This window comes from Cyprinus carpio, chromosome A17 (assembly GCF_018340385.1).
Source record: "Cyprinus carpio isolate SPL01 chromosome A17, ASM1834038v1, whole genome shotgun sequence".
Lineage (NCBI taxonomy): Eukaryota > Metazoa > Chordata > Actinopteri > Cypriniformes > Cyprinidae > Cyprinus > Cyprinus carpio.
In genome coordinates this window covers 25,020,453-25,034,446 of record NC_056588.1, presented here as the reverse complement: position 1 = coordinate 25,034,446, position 13,994 = coordinate 25,020,453, and the positions used below count along the sequence as shown (strand labels likewise).

General features: G+C 35.0%; 1 protein-coding gene across 2 annotated transcripts in view; it reads left to right on the top strand.

The window, feature by feature from the left end:
* LOC109086015 (syntaxin-binding protein 6-like) overlaps nucleotides 1-8,542 on the top strand; it is a 33,252-nt gene extending 24,710 nt beyond the window's left edge. For both annotated transcript variants that reach the window (XM_042774500.1, XM_042774501.1), the window contains exons 3-6: nucleotides 3,088-3,218; nucleotides 3,307-3,472; nucleotides 7,427-7,584; nucleotides 8,346-8,542. In XM_042774500.1, coding sequence (XP_042630434.1) covers nucleotides 3,088-3,218; nucleotides 3,307-3,472; nucleotides 7,427-7,584; nucleotides 8,346-8,369 — 479 coding nt within the window. In that variant the 3' untranslated portion in view covers nucleotides 8,370-8,542. The remainder of the gene's footprint in view (nucleotides 1-3,087; nucleotides 3,219-3,306; nucleotides 3,473-7,426; nucleotides 7,585-8,345) is intronic.
* Nucleotides 8,543-13,994: the final 5,452 nt, after the last annotated feature.

Sequence of the window (13,994 nt, the reverse complement as noted above, 5' to 3'; positions counted from 1 at the left end):
ATTGGAATTAACATGCTTACATGTTGCTGCAATCATGTCAAGTGCATAACTTTAAAAAAAAAAAGTCTGTTCACAGAGCCTGTCAAATTGTGACTGGTTTACCAAAGAAACAACAAACAAATAATGCTCCACTGAGACATTCACATAGCTTCAAATACACACAGAGCTTTGTTGATACTGATTTCATTTGATAACAGTATATAGTGTCTTATTATAATTGCATTTAATAAAAAGATGCATGGATTTACATGAAAGGGGGTGCATGCAAAAGTTGCCCTTCTAAATATAAAAATGCCCCAGAAATCACTTTAAGGGGGCAAATATCACCCTGTAGCGGAAAAGTTCATTTCTGTCGCTCTTTGAAAGTATTTTAGTTTTTATCCTGGATTCATTGAATCTTGCAAAGTCTACTTTTCGGCAGCACTAAGTCTAATGACTCAAAACTGGGGAAAATCCCACAGTGTGTATTCAGCTTTACTCTGTATGTTTGTTCGCTTTACATTCCATTTCAGCAGTTTTTAGTGGATTAGATCTGTTTATATTAATTGATTATATCATCACGCCAAAGCCACATTCACTTCACCTCCGCCCTAAAAATGCTTTATAACTTGCTTTATAACTTTTAAACATGCTTTTTCTTAGAGGATATTGAACATTTACTCTCCAGCTACTATGCAAATATTCTGTTATAGTGAGCTGAGTTTATGTGGTATGTTAAGTATAACTGTGGTTAGCCAATCATAATATCTCCAGAAAATAAGACCCGTCACCAGGAGCCCCAGCGTGGCCTTTCTGTTTCCGTTCAGAGCGAGTGTAAAACACACCCAGAACATCAGTCCAAGCCCACAGACAGCAGTGAGTCTGCTCGATACTGCGGCGCTCAGCGTGCACGATCACATGGCTCTAGGTATCAGAAGAGCCCTGGGGAGTTTTTAAAACACATTTTTGGATTCGTTGAGGGGGAAACCCACTGAAAAGCGTTTAATAGTAGCCTTCTGGAAAGCATCTTCTGCTGAGCTTCAGTACAATGTTTTGATTTCTAAAGGCCTGTTGACACCAAGAATTAAATGCATCACAAATTAAAGATCTGTTCACTAAGAGAGAAGTGAAAAGTGCATTGTTTCTGTACAAACACTCTCTTACTTTAACATTTCACTTACTTTAACAGTGGTGCATGACATCTTGAACATCAGCTGATATTTTGACTGCAGTGTTATTTTTATAAAATGAAGGGGAAAACCTCATTCTTTTTAATTGAACAATATCATCTCATTTGTTTTTTCTTTGCCTATGCAAACTGCTGTACATATTTGCTGCCACTTTTGTTCAGTTTATCTATTTAAAGCAAACGTTCACCCAAAAAAGGAAAGTCTGTCATCATACTGTATATTCATCATCATGGTTTTATTCTCTCTGTGAATATGCATAAGCAAATGCATACGCATGTTAAATCTGTGTAGAGGTGGATTAATCAATCATATTTACAAAAGGTGTTGGACATCATATGCAGTAGTTAACATCTCATTGCATTTGTGTCCAGTGATTGTGATGAAATGTGTTTGTAGAATCACCTCTGCACTTGTGTTTTTGAGTTTCATGTTAGTTAGTATGGACATAATTAACTTGAACGGACTCGTTTTCGTTTTCTTGTTTTCTAGGGATGTGCCACTATGATACTTCAGTCACGATATGATGCATTATTGCAATTTATATTGTGCATACATTGCCAGGGTTTTTGTTCATTTTTTCATTTTTTTTTTTGTTCAACATATCTTAACAAATAGGGCACTTTGTATTAGTGAATATGTTATAGTGTAAGTGTGTTTTTTTTAAAAGAGCGATTTTTTTTGGAGTTTTAATTATTGCACAGTCGATTATTGGAGATATTGAGTGCATCCAGATATTTCTACTGACACACACCCCGGGACTACTGTGCAGTGTTGAGTTTCATAAAGAAGAGGCTGACACGTTGGAGGTGAAAGCAGGCCCCTGACTCCAGTAACCTCACAGATGGAGGGAAAGGGAGTGTTGCACACAGAGGCCTGAACAAACAGCCGAGGATCAGACATTCCTCAAACAGTGCGCCGTGGGCCGGATGTTCTCGCTCCAGCAGAGCCGGGTGTGGTGGGATCTGTAAACACTGCTCTTTGATACGGGCTGGAGAACTAGCTGATAGAGCTCCATAGAACAATACCACCACTCCACTGTAATCCAGATCTCTGAGTAGTGTTTGTTTCTGTATTATGTGGAAAAATGTGTTTACAGACTACTGGTCAAACGTTTTTAATAAATGGGATTTTTTTTTTTTTTTAATGTTTTTGGGAAAAAATTGTTTATGCTTACCAAGGTTGTATTTGTTTGATGAAAAATACAGTTAAAACAGTAATATTGTGAAATATCATTACAATTTCAAATAACTGTTTTGTATATGAATATGTTGTAAAACATAATTTATTTTTATGATGCAAATCTGTATTTTCAGCATCATTACTCCAGTCTTCAGTGTCACATGATCTTCAGAAATCATTCTAATATGCTGAAGCTCAGTTATTGTCAATTATTAGTGCTCACTTATTAACAATGGTTCTTATTGTTTTCATTGTTAAAAACATTATACATGTCTTTACTCTCACATTTAATCAAACTGATGTGTCCTTGCTGAATAAAAATATGAATTTATTATATTTAAAAAAAGAATTGTACCTACCGCAAACGTTTAAATGATATTATATCATTTCTTCAACAAAAATATTAAACAGCACACATTGCTTATAATGAGATGTTTTTTGAGCAGCAAATCAGGATATTAGAATGATTTCTGAAGATCATGTGACACTGGAGACTGGAGTAATGATGCTGAAAATTCAGCTTTGCAACATAAAAATAAATGACCTTTTATAACATATTCATATAGAAAACAGTTATTTGAAATTGTAATGATATTTCACAATATTACTGTTTTTACTGTATTTTTGTTCAAATAAATGCAGCCTTGGTGAGAAGAAGAGTCTAATTTTTTGTTATTTTCTTTCAAAATCGTAATTATTTCAAACCAGTCTTTTAAACATATTTTCCTTTTCGTTTCAGCGACCAATAAGAAACCAGCACAGGTTTTCCTCACCAAAGTGAAGAAGTTTGAAGGCTCCTCGTCTTTCGTCAGGAGATCACAGTGGACCATCAGTCAGCTGCAGCAGGTCAACGGCATCGACTCCGTCCGAGTGAGTAGATGGCTCTTCTCCTGCAGATGCTGTTTTCTGTTTGGTGGCATTATTCTTTGACTGCTTCTCGTCATCCTTAAATGTTCAGGATTGCCCAGAGTTTGACTTGATATTTGAGAACGGATCTGACCAGTGGACTGCGGGTTCAGCTGGAGAGAAGTGCATGTTTGTCCAGATCCTGCATCACACGTGTCAGCGGTTCATCCCCGAAAGAAAACCGGAGTTCATCAACTGCCCCTCCAAACTGCTGGGAGGTGAGACGTCCCGTTCAAATTAACCGTGCACACTCTCTTTAACTATACACCTTTTTTTTTTAATAATGGGGCACAAAACGTTTTGGAGTAAGAAGGATTAAATTATTGTTGTCAAAGACTTTATATGTGCAATTTACTTTGTAGTATATTTTTGATAATGCATAAATAAATATATATATATATATGTATATACACTACCGTTCAAAAGTTTGGGATCTGTAAGACTTGTAATGTTTTTAAAGAAGTCTCTTCTGCTCATCAAGGCTGCATTTATTTGATCAAAAATGAAAAAAAAAAAATGTAATCTTGCAAAATGTTATTAGAATATAAAATAATGGTTTCTATTTAAATATCCTTTAAAATATAATTTATTTCTGTGATGCAAAGCTGAATTTCCAGCATCATGACTCCAGTATAAAAGTGTCACATGATCCTTCAGAAATCATTCTAATATGCTGATTTATTATTAGAATTATCAATGTTGGCAACATTTGTACAGCCAAATATTTTTTGGAAGCTGTGATACTTTTTTTCAGGATTCTTTGATGAATAAAAAGTTAAAAAGAACAGCATTTATTTAAAATAGAAATCTATTTTAACAATATACACTACTGTTCAAAAGCTTGGGGGTCAGTAAATTTTTATTCTTTCCTTTTTTGGAAGAAATTAAACCTTTCATTCAACAAGGATGTGTTAAATTGATAAGAAGTGATAGAAAACATTTATATTGTTAGAAAAGATTTCTATTTTTGAATAAATGCTGTTCTTTTTAACTTTTTATTCATCAAAGAATCCTGAAAAAAGTATCGCGGTTTCCAAAAAAATATTTGGCAGCACAACTGTTTCCAACATTGATAAATCTAATATTGTAATTGTATTGTAATAATCAGCATATTGGAATGATTTCTGAAGGATGATGTGACACTTTTATACTGGAGTCATAATGCTATATATATATATATATATATATATATATATATATATATATATATATATATATATATATATATATACATACATACATATAAAACGAACGAAAATAAACAAATGAATGACTGAAGGTCTATTATATGCATTTGGCCAATAATTTTATAAAGTGGCTTTTGAAACTATTGTACTATTATTACACTACTATTCTAGTAACAAAACATAACTTTTTAAAACTTTACTTTCTGTTTTCTTGTTTTGATGTTTGATTATTGCTAGAAAATAATGTAATCATATAAATCTGGTTTTCAAGCTTTGTTAAAGCTTTATTTAACTTTGGTTACATATTGCAAAATAAAACCACTCATATAATATTTTTTGCGAGTAAAGTTCTTTATTGTTCCACTGTGCTGTCTGCAGTACAGCAAATCTGTGTAGCTCTGCTAGTCATGAAAAGTTTGTTACTTTTAGTTTTCTGTGTCTTAGATGTTTATAGCTTATAAGAACATGATTAATGGAGGCTTTTCTTTTACTGTAATTACCCTCATACTCACTTTATTTCAGATTCTTTTCTCTTTGTTGACATATTACTGGATGTAATTTAGAGGCGTAACAATACATTTATTTTCTCAATGCAACCCTGCTTATGCAACTACATTAATCTTGACATGTGACTTTTCAATAATCAGTTGTGTTAGTAATCAATTTAAAATGCCAAGAGATTCTCATTTTAGGTAGCTTACAGTAATATATTTTGAAATAAATTACATTAAGTACTATACAGGATTGCACCATTTTTTTTCTCTTTGTTTCCTTGTCTTACATTTTTTAAGGCACAGGCATTGATGTGAGTTATATCTGTAGATTATTCACATGTTTGTTTAATCAGAACATGTTCTGCATTGCAGCAGCACCAATGCGAGCGCAGACCGTTCACGTTTGTGTGCTACAGTTAAAGTGTTGGTGTGTCGAGGAAGGTGCTGATGCTATTTTAACTGTATCCTGGGGGAAGAAGCTCCCTCCTTCTCTTCCCGGCTGCCACTTATTCCTCCCACTTAATAAATAACAGCTTTTAGTGTTGCTTCTTGTCTTTATTCTTTTAGTGGCACTCTGACTCAGCGACAGGATTGGTGTTATTGTGGGAAGTAGAGTCGTGGTTCCTGAGGGTCAGATGCCTGGCAGGACTCCGTGAAGCTGAGCAAACATCAATACACCTGATTGTGAGCTTAAAGAGATATAATGGTTAAAATGCTATACAGTCTAGCTCATATTTTCAATCATTTCTTACAAGGATTTTATTTCCTAATCTTTAACATCCATGGAACTTTTCCACTGAACTTTTTTCCATTGTTCTTTATAGTGGGACAACTTTCTTTAGATTATTAAAATATTCTTTACACTAAGAAGCAAAAGTAACTATTTTATGAACGGATCGTTGAAAGGCTCTTTGGGGAAACAAAAATGTCTATAGTTTTAGAGTTTTTATTATTTATTATTTTTTATAAGTTAGTTTAGTACTTCAACTTGTGGAAAAAATGAGAAATGTTGCCTTGACGACTAGCTGAAATAAAATGTTGAATTTTTTAAGTTAATGTTTATATTATTTCAAGTAATGAACATGTTTTTATGTTTTATGAAGTCATTTCAAAGTTGAAATTGAACACTTTAAATGATCAGTCACATGATCCTACAAAATATGAATGCATGGGCATATGGCAGCAGTTTTAGCATGTGTCAGCACTCGTCGCTCTGTAGTTAATGATAAGGTTAATAAGGTTGTGAAAGCGAGGAGATCACTCATGTGCGGCTGAAGAAGTCCCTCCGGTCTAAGTCTCACACCAGTGCAAAACAAATAGCATGAAGCTGCTCAGGTGTGGGACGCGAACCGTGGGGATCCCTGTCACCGCTGGAACAGCTTCTTTCTCAAAACACCATGGACAGACGCGGGATGGAATAAATGACATCTTGTGCTCTAACGGGCATTTGAACAGTTCAGCACCTCCTCGTGACACCATGTTGTTTCCACCGTTAGGATGTGGTTTTCAGGATCATTTCTGTCTGCGTGATTTTTAGCTTGCCATTGTGCTGTAGCTCTCTTGAAAGCTCTCAAGATTGATATTTTGTCAGTAAAAGTGACTGCATTTGTCAGTGAAAATGCACCGGTTTGTGTCTATCCCAGTCACTTTACCCTGGAAGTGCACTTGTACAGTACTTAAAATCTAAAATGTGTGTGTGTATATATATATATATATATATATATATATATATATATATATAATATATATATATATATACGGTTTTTGCAGGTATTAAAGATTTCATAATATCAATGAAATAAAAGGCCACTTAAGCTTTAAAGTATTTACAGAGAGACCATGACTGTTTCTTAACACACTTAAGTAACACACTTAAGTACAATTTTTAAAAAGTACACTTTGTCTTAATGCCACATTAAAGGTTTTACTTTAAAGTACATTTTAAGCCATGTTTAATCAGTGTTGATTAACATATACACTTTAGCTAAAGTGTGTTATTCTGTATTGCTTTTAAAGCTAATATATTTTAAATGTACTAAAGTGTCAACTTCAAAAGCTATTTTGTGTAATTATGAATATGTTTAAATACATGACATAATGGTTTCAATAGAAATGCCATTAAATTATATTTTAGTTAGCCATAAATGCTTGTCAGTTCATTCAGCAGTAATTTTAACCATATTTCAAAGGCAATGGATGTAATTATGAAATATTAAAGTCCTACTTAAGTGGGTCAAAAAGCACTCTAAAGTTCAACTCGGTACATTTAATATACATCTAAACTATAATACGTTTTCATTTAATTGTAAATAACATGCAGTTAAGTCTCCAAAAACATTGCTCTCAGTTCACACTAAAGTAAATTTCCGTAATAATAAGTGTATTTCTTTTTCACAAGGCATTGTGTGGAGGTGTTTTCCTCACGCGGTCTCTCTTTGTGTGTGTGTGTGTGTGTGTGTGTGTGTGTGTGTGTGTGTGTGTGTGTGTGTAGGTAACAGTATCCTGACCGAGGCAGCAGACAGTGTGAGCAGCGCGGTGCAGAAGGCCAGTCAGGCGCTGAACGAGCGCGGCGAGAGACTGGGACGAGTCGAGGAGAAGACGGGTGAGATGATGAACAGCGCCCAGCATTTTGCCGACACTGCACACAAGGTATGTCTGTCTTTTCTCTTTTGGCCAGTGTCTGCAGATTCCACTCCAGTGAAAAAGCTTCTGTGTTGCTCTGCTGCCTTCATGTGGCGACTGCATGAAAGAGACACAGCTACAGTAACAGTACTGTTCAACAGTAAAGTCTCTTCTGCTCTCCAAGGCTGTATTTATTTGCTCATAAATACAGTAAAAACAGTAATATTGTGAAATGGTTCGAAATAACTTTTCTATGTGAATCTATATTAAAATGTAATTTATTTCTGTGATTGCATTCTATTTCTTCAAAGCTGTATTTTCAGCATCATTACTCCAGTCTTCAGTGTCACATGATCTACAGAAATCATTCTAATATGCTGATTTGCTGCTCAAGAAACATTTCTGATTATTATCAATGTTGAAAACAGTGCTGATTAATATTTTTGTGAAAACCTTGATCTGTTTTTTTTTTTTTCTCAGGACATTATAAATTATATAACATTGAAAGCATAACATTATAATGTTTTAATTTTAATGTAATGTTAACATTAATATGTTTAACCGCCACTTTTGATCAATTAAATGCATCCTTGTTGAATAAAAATATTGAAAAGTATTAAAAGTATTTTATAAAATACTTTTGAAAGTATTAAACTAGCATACAAGGAGACAGGAGATTATGTAGCCATGTTTTTTAACATTTTGTGCTGTGTTTGTTCAGTAGATTTGCAGTTGGATGATTAACAGACTCTCTCTCTCTCTCTCTCTCTCTCTCTCTCTCTCTTTAGCTTGCCATGAAACACAAGTGTTAAGCCTTTGCCACCTTTGCCGTATTTTTGGAGAATCTGGTACAAATTCCTCACCCCTGCTCAACCTCTGCTATCAGAGAGCGTCACGGGACGTGCATGAAGTATCATATGAAGGACAGTGTGTATCAACATGAAAAGATCACGCCTCCTCTACACTCGGATGGTACTTGTGGTCATTGTAAGCTTAAACAAAGCTTTATTTCTGTGTCCTCGCTCTATGACAGACCTGTATTATCATTTTAAATTCCTAAAGAATGTTTTTAAATAGTTTGATGGTTCAAAAGCCTGCTGATAGATTCTTGATTGTTTTAACCTAATGAGTGTTTGATAAGTGCCATCATAAAATAACTTCAGTGAAATTTTAAAGGGTTTTGTAAAAAAAAAAAAAAAAATATATATATATATATATATATATATATATATATATATATATATATATATATATATAATTTTTTTTTTTTTATATATATATTTTTTTTTTTTTATATCATTTTGTTTCTTCATGGAACCATGTGCAATTTCTTTTTTTTTTTTACTAAAATAAAGTTCTAAAAGGCTCATTTAATGGCGCAGTGACCCACATTTTAAATAATGTAGTTTATGGTAAATTTTACTGATGCGTAGAAAAATCTACGGACCTGCCCTGAGAAAAGACGAGATTCAGATGCTGCACATCACACCATGAGATGTGTCACGCTGCAGTTCAGGAAGGGTTGTGCATTAACTGGATGAGAGGAGACGGTGAGGAGACGCAGCGATCCGGTCAGCAGTGGACCAGTCTCAGAAAACATCATGCGGCTGTGCTTAAACTAGTCTGCAAGTGTAGCTTTCATTTTTAAATCCACTAACTTCAGCATACCTTCAAGTACCTAATGTCTCTGCAACAGTTTAATAGCTATTCAAATTATTTTTTCTTTTTCTTAATTTTCCCGTACAGCTCTGGAACAAGCCAGAGCCATGCACTCACTGCAAATAAGTTTAACATATAAACTGACAGTGTTTTGTCTATTAGGGAATATTGTAGGTCTCTGAGGAGCATACAAAATTAGCTCATTTTTCAGTTTTCATTTTTTATTATTTTTTCTCCAAACTTTAGTCAAAATAAATGCAGCAATTAAAATAACTTTAATTTCTGCCTTGAATTTTTCTTGCATTTTCATCTATCAGCTTTTATAAACATATTTGGTGTAACATGAATGTTTACATAATGTATGAATGTGCATAATGTAACACATAATGTATTGAAGTAATTTAAAGTATTACAATTTTTAGAAATGTAATCTGGTCAAGTTAATATCTGAAGCATTTTAAACAGATAAAAAGATTTTGTCTGAGGAACCTCTGACAAAAAAAAAAAAAAAAGCATATCACTTATACTTCTTTGTTGTATATTGCAATGTTACTTTCCCATTCGATTGTTTGTGAATAGAGTATGTGACCAAAGACCAAAGTCTGTATAGTGCTCAGTTTTGTTTTGCATTTAATAATCAAATCATTTAGAATCATTCACAATAATTTTACATAATCATATCTGTGCATAGAACCGTGTCTTAAAATTGCATTCAGAACACTGCTTTACTTCAGTCATTTGTGGCATGATTTATAGCTTCTTTCTGTTAAGTGGCATCTGCAGTCATATGGTTTGTTTTATGGATGTTGAGAACAGCTGATGTACTGATGTCTGACTCGTAAGGCTGGGGAATACTGCCAGAGACTGTGGTCATCGTCAGAGAAAAACAGATGAATTATGAAACTGTCATGTGCATCCCAGGCCTGGATGTTCATGTTTTTCATGTTACGCTTTCATGATGAAAAACAATCCGTTTGCAGTGATCTAACCACATTTTTGAGAATGTAGAATAGTGTTATCCTTGTCACTCAGTTGTAAGTCACTTTTTTATTCAAAGGGAATATTGATATTGTTTATCTTTTAATACAATGTGCCTTTGCTACTATGTGGTAAATGTAACAATGAATGATAATAAATGACGTCATCACATCTCTTTGCTCATTTTGATGCAAGAAGGCATATTTGGGATTATGTGACATCAAAATGTGCTGTCTTTTTCCCAGCAGATCCTTTCTTTCTTTCTTTTTTGCACTAACAAACCAGAATTTCAGTTAGCTACATTAGGGGTCCTCAGCTCTGGATTAGGGTTGGAGCTAAACTCCGCAGGAGAGTATAGACCTTGAGGTCCAGAGTTGAGGACCCCTGGGCTACATTATCCCTCAAAAGACTGATAAAATCAACTGAAATTGGCATGTGTTCACACAAACTCCAGACACCAGTCACGCTGGAGACGTTCCCATTGCGTAAACGCCAGAATGCAGCATCTCGTTCCCTAGGCAGCCATGTTATATCTGTAACACTGAGACGTTTCTTGGGAGAATGTAATTAATTGAATTGCACAATGCAGCATCATCCTGGATCTGCTTTATCAGATCGCAACAATTTAGAATAATAGATGTATTGCAAGAAATATTGGTCTTTAATGTTCTTGCATGATTGATCTGTGTGCTTTTGTGACACAAAGGTTTTTCCCCATATTATTAAAAGTGTGCTGTAAGAGATTGTTCACGTGTGTATCGAGGACGGCCGTGCTGAAGTCACCTTTGAGCTCTACCCAGAGTGATTTGGCAGATGTTAGATGTGACACAGCAGTGAGCAGCTGCCATCTCTATATCTGGCTCAGGACCCTGCTCATGCCTTTGGCTTCCTGTTGAGTGCAAAGTCAGCCGTGCTGGAGTAATCATTAACCCACTGCACACACCACACTGCTTTGTGTCTGCTGCAAACACAATAACTGTGTGTGTGAGACAGAGAAAAGTAGGAATTTTGAGATGACAAAACCAAACACATACAATCCGGTTTAGATCAGGTTCAGTTGGTTCACAAAGCTCTTTATAACCATTCACAACTCAGTGTTTGAATAATTATAATAATATGAAAAATGGATAGAGTCCGTGTTTTTCACTTCAGCAGTTTTCTGAAAAATTTCTGTTATGCTTTGTTCTTTATATAGAAGATAATGATAATGGGCCATGCCTTGGCTAATAAACATATAGACAGTGTTCCTCACACAAACCCTGAACACCATCAAAGTAGAACACATAACACTGAAATAATGCTCTAAACATCACATGATACATCACAAAAACCTGAACGTGCAGAACTAATGACAGATAAGAAGAAACAATACTGTTAAAGTCAAATGTGAAGCATCATTCACCTAGTCTTATCTATGGTAATTCATCCTTTCAACTTCAGTTTTATGTCTCATCATTTTTCTTTTTTCTTTTTTTTTTTTGTATTACAATTTGTATTATTGTTTAGGAGATTTCATATTCAAGGCAGTGAGAGTGGGTACAAAAATTTAAATATTACCTGATTTAACCATATTTATATTATAACATAAAATACAGCACAATAAGACAGCTGATTGTAAAATGTTATATTTTATGCAAATTATATCTAACTTAATATGCATGATTTGCATACATTTCTAGAACATAAACCTGAACATTGGATGAAGCCATGTTTATTTGACATGTTAGATTTTATTTATTTATTTTTTATTAAGAAATGACTGTCATCAGCCAGAAAATAAATAAATTTTCAGCTTGGTATACAGAGGTGTATGAATCAGCTGAATGATGAACAAATCCCTCAATAAAAACCAGAGTATAGATAGGAATAAAACAAAGTTTAGTGTATGTATAGTAACTGCTGCTGAAGTGAAGATTACAGACCCAGTGCAGGAGGGAAAATAATGTATCTCTCCAGTGACAGTGACGGATGGACACAGTGACTGGTGTGGAGCAGCAGTGCTGGATGTGTGGTCAGCTGCTCAGTAACAGATTTCTCCTGTATGCGAGGCCATGTGGACAGACTGTATATCAGCCCTACTGACTATTAAACATGATTGATCACAATGATCTAACTGTTCCTCTGTAGATGCAGGAGATGCACTTAACCTTGGACTAAACCTTACTGGTGGACTATAAGCATCTTTACTCTCAGGGCTGTTTGGCAAAGTCACCTTTATTTATATAGTGCTTTTAACAATACAGATTGTGTCAAAGCACTTTACAGTATTGATTAGGAAAAAAGTGTGTCAATAATGCAAAATAACAATAGTAAACATTCAATTTTCAGTTAAAGGCAGTTCATCATTGAATTCAGTGATGTCATCATGCAGCTCAGTTCTGTTTAAAAAGTATCTGTGCAATCATTTGCAATCAAGTCAACGATATCGCTGTAAATGAAGTGTCCCCAACTAAGCAAGCCAGAGGCGACAGCAGCAAGGAACCAAAACTCCATCAGTGACAGAATGGAGAACAAAAACCTTGGGAGAAACCAGGCTCATTTCTCCTCTGGCCAGATGAAACCAGCAGTTCAATTCCAGGCTGCAGCAAAGTCAGATTGTGCAGAAGAATCATCTGTTTCCTGTGGTCTTGTCCCGGTGGTCGTCTGAGACAAGGTCTTTACAGGGGATCTGGGGCTCATCTAGTTGTCCTGGTCTCCGCTGTCTTTCAGGGCTGTAGAGATCCTTTCTAGGTGCTGATCCACCATCTGGTCTGGATACGTACTGGATCTTGTGACTGCAGTGACCATCTGATCTGGAGACAGACTGGATCTGGTGGCTACGGTGACCTCGAAATAAGAGAGAAACACTAATATTAGCGTAGATGCCATTCTTCTAATGATGTAGAAAGTACATCGGGTGTTATTGGAAATGTTTCCAGTTCCGGTTGTCCTAATTAATGCAGCCTAAAAATCCTTTAATGGATTTGAATATTAGAAATGTGTCAGTGTGTTATGTGTAAGCCAGGTTAAGAGATGGGTCTTTAATCTAGATTTAAACTGACAGAGTGTGTCTGCCTCCTGAACAATGTTAGGTAGGTTATTCCAGAGTTAAGGCGCTAAATAGGAAAAGAATCTGCCGCCTGCAGTTGATTTTGATATTCTAGGTATTATCAAATTGTCAGAGTTTTGGCTAAATAGGACGTTCAGAGGTGCTAAACACACGCTTTAAGGCAGAAACTATACCACCCCAATAAAGCAGTGTTGACAGAATAATATCTAACCTTAAGAACTCTTGCTGCATTTTGGCAGTTTGTTTATTACATTGAGAATTACAATAATCTAACCTTTAGTTTCTGCATTTGACAATGAGAGCTTAGGTCATAATTTAGGTATATTTAAATATTTATATTGCAGTTTTGTGGATTTTTGAGGTGTGATTGCTATCAAATAGCACACCTAGGTTCCTAACGGATGACGAAGAATTGACAGAGCAGCCATCAAGTCTTAGACAGTGTTCTAGGTTACATGCAGAGGTTTTATGTCAGATAATTAACACCTCTGTTTTTTTAGAATTTAGCAGACGAGAAATTACTCGTCATCCAGTTTTTTATATCAACTATGCATTCTGTTAGTTTTTCAAATTGGTATGTTTCGCCGGGCCGCAAAGAAATATAGAGCTGAGTGTCATCAGCATAACAGTGAAAGCTAACACTGTGTTTCCTGATGATATATCTCCCAAGGGTAACATGTAAAGCGTGAAGAGTAATGGCCCTAGTACTGAGCCTTGAGGTACTCCATACTGCACTTGTGAACGATATGAT